This window comes from Lutra lutra, chromosome 10 (genome assembly GCF_902655055.1).
Source record: "Lutra lutra chromosome 10, mLutLut1.2, whole genome shotgun sequence".
In the NCBI taxonomy this organism is placed as follows: Eukaryota; Metazoa; Chordata; class Mammalia; order Carnivora; family Mustelidae; genus Lutra; species Lutra lutra.
Genome location: NC_062287.1, coordinates 97,108,478 through 97,124,972, shown reverse-complemented (window position 1 = coordinate 97,124,972; position 16,495 = coordinate 97,108,478). Strand labels below are relative to the sequence as shown.

Sequence of the window (16,495 nt, the reverse complement as noted above, 5' to 3'; positions counted from 1 at the left end):
TGGTGGTGGTGGTGGGGGGAATCCCAGCAGATTCCCCAAGCTGTCCACATTTCAACTCAGCAGGCCCTTCTGAACCCAAATATTTTCTTGCCTTGCGGAGCCCATGCCCCTCCCCCCAGCAGGGTTTTAGGGCTGAGCCTGAGAGAGGGAGGAAGGGAGGGAAGAAGAGAAGCCACGTTTCCTTAGGGAGGGAGGGGAAGAGAGAGAAAGAGAAGCACAAGCTCAGAGACAGAGATAGTCATGAAGACAAAGGGAGAGAGTCAGAGAAAGGGAGATACGAAGGACGGAGGAACAGAACTAGAGACACAAAGATGGGGAGAAAGATCTCCCTTCTCCTGACCGATCACCCTGTGCTGCCCTGACCATCTCAGCCTCAGGTCCGTCCCTGGGGAACCTCAGGCCTGACTCCGCGGGCGGCCGCGGCAGCACCCCTCAGTTACCAGGACTCCCTTAGAACCGGGGTACGACTCTGGCCCCCCAAGGGGCTTCGGGTCCCCGGCCTTCCGAACACTTCCGTGTGCGCCCCCCAGCGGAGAACCAGCCGCTGAGCCACCGAGGTCCTAAAGGGGGCGCAGGCAGGGGCGCCGCCACTTTTCGCCCAATCTGGTCCGGGAACCCCGGGGGTGGGTGGAGAACCACTGGAAAACTGGTGGGGGGCGTGGGGGGGCAGGACTGGTGTCCCTCGGGCACGTATTCAGGGATCCGCTGGCCCCGACTCCTCGACATCCCCTTCCCCCTAGAAAGCCGAGGTCAATGTATCCACGGACGGAGCCCCCAGGAGGGGTGCGCACTAGCTCAAGCTCAGAGGCTCCGGCCCAGGTTCGGGGTCTAGCGGGGGTATGGAGGGATCTAGTGCCCAAATCTCACAGCTCTAACCACGTGTCTCTCGGGGACCCTGCACCGAGCCCCCTCCCCCGCTTCTGCCCAGTGATGTGTAGTCCCGTCCCTCCGGGAGGGGGGGGTGGTCAGGCGCGCCGCGAAGAGGGGTGCGGAGTGGTGGAAAGGGGACGCAGACCCTTCGTCTTACCGCATTGTTGAGGAAATCCGACTCGTTCAGATCCCCCAAGTCCAGGAAGCTGGATCCGGGGAACAGCCTGTCGGCCGGGAAGGGCTCCAAGACGGCGTCCATCGCGGCGGGCTCCAGAGACCCCCTTCGCCTGGGCTTCCCTCACTCCAGGGCGGCGGCGCGCCCGGCCCAGAGCTCCTGTCTGAGCGCAGGCTAGCGGGCGGGGGCAGGTCCGGGGCAAAGCCCCGGGGAGGGGCGGGCAGGGGCGGCGCGGCCCCGGGTAGGGGGCGCCGGGGGCGCGGGGGCCTTAGGGCAGCGGCGCGGAGCAGGCTGGGCTCAGGGGCCCCGGGCTCACCGCGAGCATTTAGCCGACTCCTCCTCCTCCGGCTCCTCCCGGGGCACAGCTGGCTTCCATGGGGAGCCTAGGAGTGGGGCTGAGGGCTTGAGGAGCCCCCCGGACAGGGTGGCAGCCGGGGGTGGGGGAGCTAAGCGCTCCCCCGAGACTGGGTGGCTGCCCGGCGCTCTGCTCTCTCTGCGTCTCCCTCTGCACAGCTTCTGTCACTTTCCTCTCTGTGAAACCGGGAACCCCTGGCTGGTTAGCCCAGCTGGCCGACGCGCCACGCCCCCACATCAATATTCACGATAAATTTCATATTAATGAGGAGAGGGAGGGGCCTGAGGAATGGTCCCTCCTCTTTTAAAGAGACAATGGCAAGCTGATCTTCCTTGTTCAATGTCTCTGTTCTCTAAAGATCAAGGTAGGGGCTTGAAGCAAAATTATCCTGGAGCCAATAACTGTGTTCCTGGAACCTCGGCATCTCGTCGAGGCTTTGCCAACCACTGTCCCATAAATTGATGAGGGAGCTGAGTTATTTCCATTTTTCCAGCCTTATGCTAGAGCCTGAACCAAATCCAAAGTTGGGCAATTCTATCTCATGGGCCCCTCAACAGATCTCTCGGTGGAGATCTGTTCACATGTCTCCTCCTCCAGGGAGACTTCTCTGGTCTGCAGGCTGGAGCAGTTAGCATCCTATACACTCGAGGGACACAGTGTGCTTACCTCCTCTGTGGTGAGTCTGATGTGTTACTGTCACCGTTTGCTCACATGTCTATGACCCCACCAGACTCTGAGATCCTTCAGGGCAAGGACCGTATCCAGGTGTTTTGTGTGTGAAAGGGGGCAGTGAACAGCAGAAATGAGGCGAGGACTCCTCATCAGTCATCCAGTCCCTCTAATGGCTCGTAAGAGCAAGACATTGAAGAACAGCAGAGCCCATGGAGCTTGCCAGGTGTGGCTGTCTGCACACCCCAGGGTCACCGAACACTCCCAGACCCCCTGGAACCAGTACCTAAGTGGCCTGCCAGGGAGTTCAGCTTAATCTCTTGAAAAAGCTGATAAACAATCACCAGGCACCTGAACAAATGGAGGGAATGAGAAAGGCACTCATTCCGAGGGCTGAGCACACTGGTTCTTGCCCAGAAGTCATTAATAGGATTAAGTGTGTCCTCTCAGTCTGGGGCTTTTAATTAGCTCAGGAACCAAAAAACCTTTAAGAAGCAGAGATGTCATTGCGGTTAAGCCAGAGTGTCACCGAAATTGCTCTCTCTCCGTGCCAAGGTGGGCACACACGGTGAGGCAGAGATAGAAGCTGCTTGCTCGCCTGGGGCAGGTAGGCAGGCGCGTGGCTTTCCCTCTGTCTCATGACCCAGTTGACAGAGTTATGGAGAATAAGGTTCTGACCCTCCAGGCTGTCACATGACTATTAGTGCCCAAGCTTCCTGAAGAGTTTGCTTCTGAGAAGCTGAGAATATCGCCCACATTCTAGGTGGGCCCAAAAGCAATCAGCAGACTCTCAAAACAGTGACAGGTAGAATTAGGGTGCTGAGACCCTGGGCGTGTTCCCCACATGCCTCACATCTGGCCACCTGGGGAACATTCCAGCACTGAGAATGTGGCCGATCCTTTTCCAGGAGGAGGGGCATAGTCTCTGGCAGGGCTAACACACCAGTCTGTGGCAGGTCAGTTTGAAGTAGCAGGTGTCGGGGGTCCCGGTCCCTAAGCTTGGAGTCCCTGCAGGCCCCCAGGAGGAAGAAAACTGTCCTCTGCCTGAGGTTGGCTGGAAATTGTGTGTGTGTTCCTTTCAGCCGGCTCTGTAATTGGAGACAGAGGCACCATTTAAATGATTGGGGAAGATTATATAGTTTTAGATAAATAGGATTAGAGTGTCCTCTCTTTCCTGATTCTTACCCAGGTGAACACCCCAGGAAACCATTGGAAATAATCCTGGGGAGACAATCTGGTTCTGGTACCTCCTGTGGAGTCTGAGAGGCAGGATCTCCCAGGAGAAATCCTGAGGGTCGGGGGTGGTGGAGGGGGCGGGGTGGGGGGAGAAGAGAAGAGAGGGAATGGGCAGTGCAGAGCCTGGCACATAGTAGGAGCGTGATCTTTCTTTTTTCCCGGGTAGAGGGGATGGCGAAGTCCTGCAAGGACGAGTACGGCAGGGAATTTAGTCACATGTTCTGCAAGTATTACTGAGCGTGATAAACAGCCCCGGTACTGGAGATATAGCGGTGATTAAGAATTTTTCCACAGTCAATGAGGGAAGAATGGGTAGAAAAAATGGAAGAAAATGGTTTCAGATAGTGGGAGTACCATGAAGGAAATAAACCAGTGTGATCCAACTGAGTGGGGAAGGGAGCCCTCTCTGAAGACGGGATGTGTGAGCTGAGAACACAGGCCTGGACTGAACGGTAAAAGGGGGCACAGTAGAGGGAAAAGGACTGCAGCCAGAGGGAACAGTTAGTAGAACAGAAAGAGTGGGAGAGGCAGGCATTGGTGTGGGAGCGAGAGGGACGAACGTGAAACCCCGGTGCCCTCCACCAACCTGATACGTATGATCATAGGAGGCTCGAGGCTCTGTTCTTTTCAAGTACTGAAGAGAGTGGTGCTAGCTCAGGTTGGAGGGGCCCCCCGAAGCCTTCTGTAGCTGTGTGTCCTTTCTGTATCTTCTCTTACCGATTTTTGGGGAGAGGAAATTAGACAACTCACTGGGTCTGAGGTTTGGGGTGTCTCCTAATAGGGAGGGTCTGCTCCCTCCCTACCAGTCCCTGGACCTGGCCCCACAGCCCAGCCCCTCTCAGGCCCCTTCTCTGCATCTGAAGGGTCAGGGGAAGGAGGCCAGAATTGGATCTGCAAACACCTGCAGTCCAGGTCAAGAAAAGCACAGACTGTAGCCCCTTCCGTTACGGGCTTAGGAACATCTGGTTGTTGTTCTCCAGCCCCTGTTTCAGATGGTAAGCGAAATGCATAAAGACATCCCATCCCAGGCAATGACGCACCAGAGAGAAAGGACAGAGATAAGCTTCCTGCCTGTCCCAGACCCTGAAGGTCAGGTGGAGAGAGGGGCTCCTTGTCCGGCTGTGCTGTGAGCAGGGATGGTGTGTGTGTATATCTGAGGGTGGAGGGGGTGGGGGCTTGGATGGGGATGGCCACGCTTTCATACCCCTGGAGAGTCACTGTCCTTCTGTGGGCCTCAGTTTTCACATCAATAAAAGGGAAGATGTGTTAATGATGCAGAGGGTCCTGTCCTCTCCAATGACCTTCTAAACGCGTCTATACCAGCATAGGTCTTGTTGGAGAGTGGAGGTGGGAAGGGGCGAAGCACCTGCTTCCTTAGGAGGCTTGGCACTCCGATGTTCCAGGCTCCCGCCCAGAGCCTCCAGAAGGGTGCGAGGCTGGGTATTTACATTCGGCAGGCAGGCCCTGGGTGGTGGGTAGAAGGTCACCCAAAGTAAACCTGCCTTGTTTGCCTGGATTGTAAAGGGAAAAACACTTCGGCATACTCTAACAGGAACTTCTGAGAAATGAAAACACATTCATCCTGGAGATTAGGCTGACTTCCGGGGCACAGATGGGGCCCTTTGTTCTCTTGTGGCTTCCTAAAAGGGGCTGCATGGCTGCTTTCCCTGTGCCCCCTGCTGGGGCTGGACCTGGAGTCCCTGGGGTGGCACCCCGCCGGGTGGGTGGGGGTGGGCTTCAGACCCATCCCCTTGGCCTGGTTCCTTCCCTGCTTCACCCTGAACCATAAAAATACCTGAAATCTGTTGAGTACTTGCATTGTACCAGGCACTAAATACTTACGTTATCGCATTTAATTCTTGGAAGACGGTTGTGAAATGAGTATCATATTCACTGATGCTGGGAGGTACGTTTCAGCATCGCGGAAATCAGAATGTGTCTTATAATGGATGGCATGTGATACTTAGGTAGTTTTTTCTGAATGTACATGAAATAGTGGTACATCATACAATCGATGATATCGATTCTTAGATTTGGTGAAACGTGATTTATTAACATCCCCAATACTCAGATGAGAAAACCAGGGCTCAGAGAGTTCATGACTTACCACTCCTTTATTTTGCAGGAGACCAAGGCCTGGGGCATAGGAGGCTTGCTTTAGGTCGCCAGATTTAAAGGAGGCAGAGATAGGGATGAAATCCGGGCCTCCAGGCTTCTTACCCAGGGCCCTTTCCGCTCACCCCAGATGAACTGGGTTTGCTCACTAGGGAGAGGCAGGAGCTGAGGGGAGGGCCTTCCAGGGCCTTCCTCAGCAGCTAGTGAATCACCAGCCACCCTGCCTTGGAAAAGGATCTTGATTTATTCCCCCTCTCCAAATTCTCTGAAGACTGAAGTTCCTTAAGGACTAAGAAAACACTTGCCTCTCTTCCAGTGACTTTTCCTGGTAATTATTTAAGCTTCGTTTTCCCTGAATTTCTGTTCTACTGTCCCTTCTTTGGACTGGAGGCAGGCCCGCCCCTTGGCCCTCTATCTGCCTGCAGCCTGGGGAACAGCTCCACCCGCTTCCTGCTTTGCTCAGTCCTGCTCTGAACTCACCCTTCTTTCCCCTACCCCGAGTCACCTGTACCAACTCTGCTTCTAGATGCCTCTATAATTCAGGCCACTGGCTCCAACCCCAGAGTACATATACTAAGGTATCCAGCCTCTAGCCCCTTTGCTTTCTAATGGAAGCCAGGGGAGAAAAGACAACAAAGCCAGCCCTTCCTCTTGCCTTGGTGAACCCTTGTGTTGTCGGGAACACTCCCCAGCAAATCCTGCCCCACCTAGGCCTGGCAGAGCTGGAAATATGGGACTGAGAGGGAGCACAGAGGTACCGGAAAGTTCAGAGGCTAGACCCTGTCCCCTACTGCCGCACTTGCTCAGTCTACCTCCTGCCTGCTTCTATGCCTCAGTTTCCCCAACCTCCAAGGCTGGCGAGGCTGAAGGGGCCCATCAGCAGGAAAGCACAGAAGCAGCATCGGGCATTTAAATCCAAAGCTTTGCTAAAATGCACCCAGGCAGTGTTCAAGTGTGTGGGGACAGGTAAGGGTCAAGGTTAAACTAAGCCTTCAGATTTGTTTTCGTAAAATGAGGGTCTGGGACAGGATAATCGCTCAGATTCCATCCTACCAGCCCTGAGCTGCTGTGATTCGGTCTCCCTCTGTCCAGAGAGCACATGTGGGCTTTGTGTGTGAGGAGCTCCTGTGTCTCTGGGCATCCATCAGCCAGGAGCTGAGTTTGCAGTGGATGGCCGTGAGACCGTGCCCGCTCACGCCACACGGGCGGCTGATCCTGTGTCTGGAGATGCCGACCCGACCTGAGGGGGCTTCTGCCATTTGCACCCACGTGCAAACCTCGGGAGAGAGAGCGCCAGCTCACACCTAGAAGTGGGCCCACCCCTCTGTGCATATCCCCGCCAGCGCGTGCGGCCGCAAATCTGGTTTCCATCTTCTTCCAATAGGCAGCAGGACCGGGGGAGACGGAGTGGAAGATTAATGGTGCTTTTGCACGTGGCAGGAGGGAGCAGCCTGAAGCTATGTGGGGAATGAGGGGCAAGCCACAGGAGTGGGGTTCCCTGGGGTTTATAGGCCTGCTGGAGGGGAGGCAGAGCCCTGAGACCCGGAAGGGTGGGTGGTGGGGGGGAAGGACTGGGTGGTGGGGGGTGGAGAGGACTTCTGAGACCAAGAAGGATCTGGGGACAGCAGGAAAGAATTGAGTGAGGTTTAGGGCAGTTCTGCACTGGCCTTGCCCAGAGCCTGGTACATAGTAAGTATTTAATTAGCATGTGCTAAAGGGTTGAAGAGCTGTGCGCACAGATCTCACAGACACTCCTTACCTGGGAAGAGACAGAGGACCGAGGAGGAGGAAGGAAGGAAGGAAGGAAGGAAGGAAGGAAGGAAGGAAGGAAGGAAGGGAGAGAGGATGGATGTATTAAGCACCTACTATGGGCCAGCTGCTCTAAGGGTCACTGTCAGGCATTTTATTTTATTTCAAACACACAAAAAAGCCCTAGAAGATAGCCTCAGCTTCGCTATATATACACTCCTCCTCCCCAACCTGCCCCCTTTGCCAGGTCTAGGGGAGAGAGCTTCGTTGACCTCAGGGTACAGAAAAGCTGGTCGCTTCTGAGCTGTGGGTCTATTTTGAATCTCATGGCCACTTCAGATTTTGTGTCTCATTGAATTTCCTTTATGTGGGCTGTCAGGAAGCTCAGAGGTGAATTTGCTGGGGCACACCTCTGTAACAGGATCTCACGGCAGGGGTGGGGGGGGCGGGACAGAGGTGTTCCATTTCACAGACTGACTGCAGCCCTGGCTTCATCTTAGGTCTTTATCCCCCTTTTCTTTGTATCCTTTTTCTCCTATTAAGATCTGTCTAATTCTGTTGTCTGCAGGGTTTCTCAAATATCTTTAATTTACCCTGAAGTGAGATAAGGTGTAAATACAGAAATATTTTTACTTTTATAGATGAGAAAGGTGAGGCTCAGAGAGGTTATGTTATTTGTCCAAGGTCACACAGCTATTAAGCTCGAGTGGGAATTTGATCTGTTTAACTTAATCTTTCCAGGTAGGATCCAGACTCTAGGACTGGACAAGTTTGTAGTAATGGGGGGCTTTCTGGGGGCATTGGGAGGAACCTGGGGGCTTTGGAGACTCAAATCTTTAATTCTCAGTAGCCTTCATTCAGTTTCCTTTGCTTGAAGAGCAGGTCCACGTCTGGGCTCCCATCCCCTGTCCTGCAGAGAGAGAGGACTTTGGGGGCCATGGGCATCCCCCATCTTCAGGAACAAGCTCCAGCTCCCATGGCTGAGTAGAACAAACAGAAAACCAGCAGAGCTGGCCTTGGCAATCACCAGGGAGAGCAAATATATATTCCAGATGCTCTGAGGAACATTTCTGGAGCCTCCAGAATTGAAGGGCGGACTAATTCCCTGGAGAAAATGAATGGATGTGGGCCCAGGGGAGCCACGTTTTTTTCTCAGCTCTGTGGCAAGCAAGCACCAAAAACCCGAGGATCAGGGCGAGGGGCTCCAGTGGTGTGTATCTGGGGCCCTGATCCCTTGCTGTACCCCTTCAGGCCTGTCCACTTGGAGTCTGTCTCCCCTGGGGAGCCCCTGCACGAAGACTTGGGGATTCCCAGGATAGGCCTTAATTCATCCGTTAGTGAATTCAGTCATTACACGGCCCGGCACCAGGCATGTGCTCCACAAACCGGGCACCTCTAGGGAAGGCGCAAAGAATGAGTCTGATCGAGAGTGGAAGGGGAGTTGTTCTGAGAGCTGAAGTGGAGAATGACCGTGTCTGGCAACCCCGGGGACACTGGCAGTGACACCCAGTGACACAGAGCCGATGAATAATGACTTCCGTCTCTCGGGCCTGTCCAGATGAGCCTTAGGGCCTCTAGTTGGGATGCCTGCAGACCCTCGCCTGCATGGCCTGGAGGGGAAATCATCATAGAAATAAGGATTCTCACAAACTGTCATGTATTCTGGTCCCGTTGCCCTTCAATGCTCTGCCGATTGGCCGCGAGGATCTCAATCTTCTGAATCCATAAATCGCCCCTGTAAATCAATAAGACAAAGACCAACAATTGGCAAAAAAACACCAACTGTGGGCCTGGTACATTTTTACAGTAACATTTATCACATCTCAGGATCAATGTATGCAGTTCCTCTTCCTTTTCTTAGTTAAGCCTCATTTAAGCCTTCTCACAGCCCTCGGAGGCAGATACCAGGATTATCCTGTTTTCCTGGGGCTCACATGGTGACTTGGACCCCTGTCTGTAGCCTGCCCTTATGTGAAGTACCGCTTGGGACAACAGCCACCACAGACCGGGATCCAAGGCCTTGGGAAAATAGGGCAGGGCCCGGGAAGGGAAAGTGAGGTAGGATGCTCTCTACCTAGCAACTTGGGAAAAAGCCTAGAACCCCCAATATCTAGGTAGATGGCTTTTGAGGTTTTTTTTTTTTTTAATTATTATTGTTATTTTTTGGTCTTTTTGAATTTGTTGAGTAGATAATATGTCACGTGACTCAAAACATTAAAAAAAGGAATACAATAAGAGGTAATCCTCCCATCCCTATATCCTCCATCCTCATGGCTACATTTTCACTCTTTAACCAACATACAATCAATTTGATTGCTTCCTTGGGTACCCTTCTTTGGGGTGTGTATGTTTGTGTGTGTGTATGCATATGTATCTATATATTTTTTCCTCTCTCTCTTTTTTTTGGAGAGAGAGAGAAAGAGAGAGTGGTGGGGAGGGGCAGAGGGAGACAGAAAATCCTAGGCAGGCTCCATGCTCCATGTGGAGCCCGACACGGTGCTCACGACCCTGACATCAAGACCTGAGCCGAAATCAAGAGTCGGACACTTCGCCCATGGAGCCACCCATCTCTTTCTCTTTTTTAACTGAAAAGAGGGTTATTATATACATTGTTCTATATCTTTTTTTCCCTTATTTTATCTGTTTTGGAGATCTGCCTATATTAGTACATAGAGAACTTCCTCATTCTTGTTTTTTTTTTAATTTATTTTATTTTTTTAAAAAAGATTTTATTTATTTATTTGACAGAGAGAGAGAGAGAGAGATCACAAGTAGGCAAAGAGGCAGGCAGAGAGAGGGGGAAGCAGGCTCACCGCTGAGCAGAGAGCCCGATGCGGGGCTCGATCCCAGGACCCTGAGATCATGACCTGAGCTGAAGGCAGAGGTTTAACCCCACTGAGCCACCCAGGCGCCCCCCTCATTCTTTTTTTTTAAGTAGCTGCACAGCTACCCATTGTATGACTGTACCATAATTTATTTATCTATCCCTAGATGATGGACATTTGAATTGTTTCCAAGTTTTTACTATCACAAACAATGCTGTAATGATAGTCTTGTTCAAGTACTGTGTATCTGTAGGGTAAATTCTCAGGCAAGGTATTACTGGGTCAAAGAGAATGTGCATTTGTAATGTCGATAGATAGTGTCAACTGGTTCATATCAATTCATGCCCCGGAGCAGCAATGTACACAGTGCTGCTTTCTCTACTGTCTTTGAAATAAAGGGTATCAGTAAACGTTTGAATGGTTTCCGGCTTGCATTTCTCTTCTATTAGTGAGGCTGAGAGTCATTTTAGATGCCCAACAACACTTTAAGTTTTCTTTTCTGTAGACCCTGTTCATATTCTTTGACCTTTTCAAAATTAGTGGTTGGTCTTGTCTTATTGATTTTTAGAAGCTCTTTATATGTTAGGGAGATTGTGCTATGATTGATAAGGGCAGTGAGGCCACAGCTGGCATCCCCTCTGGGAAAGGCTGTGGAGGTGGATTCTTCCTCACACCTCCATCCTACCATCCAAAACTCAGTCATTTATTTAATGAGCATTTACTGAGTACCTCTTGAGTGCTAGGCTCAGTGCTTAGGCACCAGAGACCTTAGGTTGCTCAAAGTCCGGTGGGGTCTCAGATCTGTAATCAGACAGGCTGTACGTCAGTGTGATATGAACTGTAGTTCAGGGATTCAGAATGAGTGCTTCAGGGCATGGGAGAGGAAGCGGTAACCTGTGCCTCTCAGTAGACTCTGACATTTGTCTCCATCTGGGGCTGGCTCAGAGCTGCTAAGGCTTTGCCTGCCTCCCTTGTCCTTGTGAGTTCAGCCCTCACACCCTGATTGCCAAAATGCTCGGCTCCAGGAAGATGGTTCTGTCAGTCCATATCTACAGAATGCTTACCACACACAAACCTCCCGTCTTGTGCACTCTGACTGCACGCGACGTCCTTCCCTGCCCCTTGCTGGTCCTCACCGTCTGATTCTATCCTGTCTTGCATCGATTACCACCTGTTGCTGGTCTGCATTCCTCCACTGCTCAGAGGATTGTAATCTCCTTGATGGCAAGATGATAGACTTCCCTCTGGGTCCTCTCTCCTCCGTGCTTAGCATCCGGTGACACTCAGCAAAGTCTTGTTGGATGATGGGTTGTCAGACGGCCGCGTTGGCCATTAGAGAAGCCGGAAATCATGGCTCTCCTGCACTGGGGCTTCCGTGGCGGACAGGCGCGACAGGCACACGTTGGGCACAGGGATGGGTGATATGCCAGGCTGAAACCCCAGCATCAGGGCCCAGCCAGGAAAGGGTTAAGCTTGCTGGAGTTTTGTATATGAAATGGCACCAGAAAAAAAAAAAATGTGCAGACTAGCAATTGAGCCCTGTCTCATCCTGGTTCAAATGACATTGTCTGAGCTTTCCCAGCCTCGCCTCCTGCACTAATTACAGACCTTCCTGGGGAGGAAGACTGGGACCAGGAGGGCTTCATTACAGGCTCCTTTGCTGGAGGGAGCAAACCCCAATGACTGAACCCAATGACCAAACAAACTCTCTTGAAGAGAGGCCTGGGGGTTCCTCTGATGCACTTCCCTGCTGCTGTCTGGCTGGGAAAGGGTTAAGAAGTAGACCTGGATTGGAGGAACAGGCCCAAGTCTAATGCTGGGGTGGGAGGGCCAAGCCTGGGGTAGGGGGAGCAGCCAGGCCCAGGCTGAGCTACCCATCCCTGCTCTACTCCACTCGCCTAGGCTTGGGCTCTCCTCTCACCTCTTGCCCCCCAAGATGGCTGCTGCCCGGGCTGTGTCAGGGCCTCCCCTCTGTGGTCGCCTGCCTGCTGCCTCTCCCTGTGGCCTGTGGAGACCTCGCCTTCTTTAATCTTCCATTTATCTCGAGGCCTCGCCCCTTTGAGATTGGCTTTGATGTGGGGCCTGCTCCCAGGGGGGTGGAAATCAAGGGTTTCCTAGGCCTGGTCAGGGACACCGCCCACTGCCCCCAGCCCAGGCGGGGCCCAGAGGTCTCCTGGCCATCCGGACAAGACCCTGAGGATGACCCCCGCAGGCAAGAGGGCAGGAGCTTTGGTCCCTGATCTTCAGGCCCATGGAGGGGCTGCTGCCTGGGCCCCAAAGTGGAGGACTGTGTTCAGAAACAAGAGCTTCGTTACCACAGCGTGTGACTTACCCTCACGCCTGTCACCCCCATTGCTCCCCCATTGGCCCACCAGTGATAGCAAGAGCAAAGCAAATACCAGCGTTCTCCTGCGCAGCGAAGCACCCAGCGCCGGGCTCGGCATCTTCTGTGTGTAACATAATTAGTCCTCCTAGCTAGGTGCTCCAGGTGTCATTTTAAAGGGGAGGAAACAGCATGATTGATACATTCCTGTTCGTCAAAATTTACTGAGTTCCTGTGATGCGCCCAGCACCATTCTAGGGTCTGAGGGTATAGTAGTAAACACAGTGGGCACATTCTTACCCTTCTGTACCAGGAGGTCGTAAATGGTCAAATACACATAATTGTCATATGAAGACAGTACCTTGAAGAAAAGCATGGGGCCATCGTTTCGGACTCAGTGGTGTCCTGCTGCTTGAAGACGCAGAGACCAGGAGCAGCAGGAGGGATTTCGCTCTGTGACTATCTGCAGGAAACCGTGTCTGGAAGCAGGAAGAGAAGGTGCGAAGGTCGGAGGTCGGAGGTCCTTCTTTTGCTGTGGGCACAGCCAGGAGGCCAGTGGGACAAGAGGTGGGCGGTGATAAGAAGAGAGCTGGGTCAGGTCTGGTATTGCGGAGCGCGATGGGTGTGATGGGAGGGCTTGAGCATCGGACAGGTTTGATCTCATTTATGTTTTGAATCAGAGACTCAAAACTCTTAAGTTGCAGAGGCTAACAGGAGCTCAGGCTCACCTGGCTACACCCAGATTCAGATCTTGGGGCTAGACGTGGCTGTCATCTCCCATGAGGGGCAGGGGCTGTGGCCAATTCGCCTCGGCATGCCCTGAACCCCGCAGAAGGTCTGGCACAGACTAAAGGCTTGCAAATGCTTGCAGAATGATGGGTCAGTTCCAGAACTTCCACGACCCGGTGGTGGTGGTTGGGGGCGTGGGAAGCAAGTCAGCTAAATCTCTCAGAGTCTCAGTTTGTCCATCTGGAAATGGGGGAGAAAACAGTTTATCTGTCTTGCCTGGAGGACCTCACCAGGTGGGGATCCAGTGGGACCCGGTGTGCGAAAGGGCGAGGCATAGTGTGAAGTACCCAAGAATGCCCTGCAGTCTGATTTCATCTGTCTTTGCTCTTGGATGGCCCCTGACCTGATGGCTGAGGGGTGCAAATGTGTCCTTGTGACTGAGTGTCCATGTCACCTTTCTGAGGTATGTGTGTGCCTGTGTAGATGTCTGTTTACCTGTGTTAGCAGCACCTGGAAGGCTGCTGCCTTGGGCTAGCTGTCTGTGGGAACTTGGGCTCCAGAACGGGCACAGAGGGAGTAGAAGACACAGACCCAGAGGACCTCCCTCTACCTCCATCCATATCGTGGTCCCTGGAATTCCCATCACTCCTACATCCTCTGTCCCAGCTCACAGTGAAAAGTGAGGGAATTGTCTGTATATCTGTCATTCTATCCCACCTGTCTGTGGGGTCCTGGGGGCCAGGGCTACTCCAGGGACAAGATTGTATCTGCTGGGTGGTTGGTGTTTAGTAAGCCATGAATGGATGGTCCCTGGTCTCTGGAATCAGATGGTCCTAGAGTCAGAGGGCCTCCGGACTCTACTTTAACCAAGTCACTCCTCCTATCTGGGCCTCAGTTTCCTTCTCTAGAAATGGATTTTTGTCTTCATTCATTCATTCATTCATTCATTTGCAGTCCTCCCTTGTGAAGGTTAGGGTACTATCTATGTTCTGGGCAAACAGACATCATTTAGAATCAGTGCTGCTCTCAAGAAGCTGAAAGGTGTCACAGGCACAGGTCGTAAGAATTGCAGTGTAAAGTGAGAAATGTCTCTATGGAGGGTGCCGAAGGGGCTCAGAGTGGGCAGTGACTGCTCTGCATTGGATAGGAGGACAGGAAGATTTCCTCGTACACGGCGTCCTTGATGTGGGTCTTGGAGGAGAAGCAGGTGTTTGTTAGTGTGGACTTTCCGGGCCAAGGGGATGGCATGCCAAAGATCCTGGAGGTACGACAGAGCCTGGCACCCTGGGGAGAATGCCGGTACTGGGGTACTGGCCCCACCTTATCGAGGCTGGCAGGGCATGGTGAGTGACTGGGCTGGGGAGGGCGGCCAAGGGCCAGATCGTTCAAGGCCTAAGCCCCTTCTAGGAATTCTAAGCATTATCCTGAAGGCAAATGGGGCCACTGGCAGATTTCGGGGGCAGAAAAGTAGCATGATCGGGTTGCATTTTCAATAAACCGCTCTGCGGTGGTGTGGACAACAGATCAGAGGTGCGTAAGACTAGAACCAGCCCGTGGAGTTAGGAGGCTGCTTCGGTTCTAACCATGTGGACAAAGATAAGGGCCTGAACAGAAGTTAACAATAGCCCTCAGTCCCCAGAGCTGACTGTATGCCAGCCCAGCTCTATGTTAAACATTTGCAAATACTATCGCATTTCATCCTCAGAGTCCCTGGTGCATGGGTGCTATTAGGATCCCTCTCCCCCTGCTGGAGTTCTGGTTAAAGGCCCCGTCGCCCCAGGAAGAACATTTCTGCGGTCCTTTCCAGGATTCTGCTGCCTGCCCCCCGCCCCCCCACCCAGGGGCCACAGCTAGTGTATACACACTGAGGGGTGGGTCATCCTGAGACCCTGGCCCTCACCTCTCTCCTTGGGCCCTGAGGACTGCCCTGCCAGGGCTGGAAGCGTCCCCTGAAGGAGCCCCGCCCTCGGGCCAGAGCTGAGCAAATGGGATATTCTTCCCATTAAGAGGTTTCCGACAGGTCCACTGGCCGTGTGGCTTCCCTTTGTGCTTCCTCTCCTGGGCCAGTTTGAAATGCCGGCCTCCCCCACTTACCTCTGTGGACTTTTCCAGGCCCCGGGAGCCAGCTGGGCCAACTGACGTCAGGACACCGGTGGCCTGCGAGCGGCGTGCTGAATCACCCCCGCCCCGAGTGGACGCCCCAGCCTCTACCTGCGTGTTGCTTTGTCCTTCACAGGTCAGGGCGTTGGTTTTCTTTTTAAATAAATAAAGCTGAACCTGACTCACAACTCAAGAGAGACTGCCGCTCCGCTCAGCGTCACCATGGTAACTGCTCCATCCATGGAACACTTGAAAATGTAATTATCAACAGTGACACTGCCACTTCCTTCTGGCCTCCGAGCAGCCCTGGGCTGCACAGTTCTCAGATCCTGGGTGCTGGGCGAATGGCCCAGGGCTATGCCTGGCTCTCCCAAAAAGCAGGGAGTTGAAAGTGGGGACTTGAGGTCCCCACTCCTGCCGACCTGCTTGCGGCTTGCACGTCCTTCTGGAAGGTCCTGAGAAAATCTCTTTCATCCTGGAGCAGGCTCTAGGGGTACTCCAGAAGCCCACAATTCAGAGCCATGGGTCCATGGCTCCATCCATGATTTCTGTTGGGAGGATAAGATTGCGTGGCCGGTACAGCTCGAGGTGAGGATAAGCCTAGAATTAAAACGAACGTAAGGATGATAGTAATAATAACAGCTGTGAATTGAAGGCCTAGCATCTGAGCCAGGCAGCCTATAAGAAAGCTTTCTATACCTGTCTCCGGTCGCTGGCTCTAATTACTTACCTAGAGGCAGTTTTAATTAATTTAATAATATCTAGCTTTTACTGCCTGCAGAGACACTCTGCTAAGCGCCGGTGTTTGTTTTCACAGGGGGAGCAGGAGTCTCCCTGTTTTACAAATGGGTAAACTGAGTCTCAGGGAGGTTTAAATAATTTGCCCGAGATCACTCCGCTACGGAAGGATGGAGCCGCTATTTGGATTCAGGTGTGTCTGACAGGTGTCCTCATTATTTTGTTACAGCTTAACACTCAATCAAGACTCAAGACACAGGGGCGCCTGGGTGGCTCAGTGGGTTAGGCCGCTGCCTTCAGCTCAGGTCATGATCCCAGGTCCTGGGTTTGAGCCCCGCATCGGGCTTTCTGCTCAGCAGGGAGCCTGCTTCCTCCTCTCTCTGCCTGCCTCTCTGCCTACTTGTGATTTCTCTCTGTCAAATAAATAAATAAAAATCTTAAAAAAAAAAAAAAACAAATAGTCTTAAAAAAAAAAAAAAAAGACTCAAGACACAGACGAGCCGACAGAGGCTCCAGGTGTGTCTGATTAAGAGACCTCCAAACGCCTAGACTGACTGATAGTCCTCCACCGAAACGGTTCCTGATCACGCTTGTCGGTCACCCAGGGAGAC

General features: G+C 52.9%; 1 protein-coding gene and 1 long non-coding RNA gene across 3 annotated transcripts in view; one reads left to right on the top strand and one right to left on the bottom strand.

The window, feature by feature from the left end:
* CREB3L1 (cAMP responsive element binding protein 3 like 1) overlaps positions 1-1,583 on the bottom strand; it is a 34,483-nt gene extending 32,900 nt beyond the window's left edge. Inside the window, exon 1 of one of the 2 annotated variants that reach the window (XM_047693198.1) lies at positions 1,028-1,583. In XM_047693198.1, coding sequence (XP_047549154.1) covers positions 1,028-1,129 — 102 coding nt within the window. In that variant the 5' untranslated portion in view covers positions 1,130-1,583. The remainder of the gene's footprint in view (positions 1-1,027) is intronic. The other variant, XM_047693196.1, reaches the window with a different exon arrangement.
* A 4,028-nt stretch (positions 1,584-5,611) lies between these two features.
* On the top strand, positions 5,612-16,131 carry LOC125079506 (uncharacterized). Its single transcript, XR_007121131.1, has 3 exons — positions 5,612-5,748; positions 15,159-15,403; positions 16,114-16,131. It is a non-coding gene; the product is annotated as an uncharacterized LOC125079506 (long non-coding RNA).
* Positions 16,132-16,495: the final 364 nt, after the last annotated feature.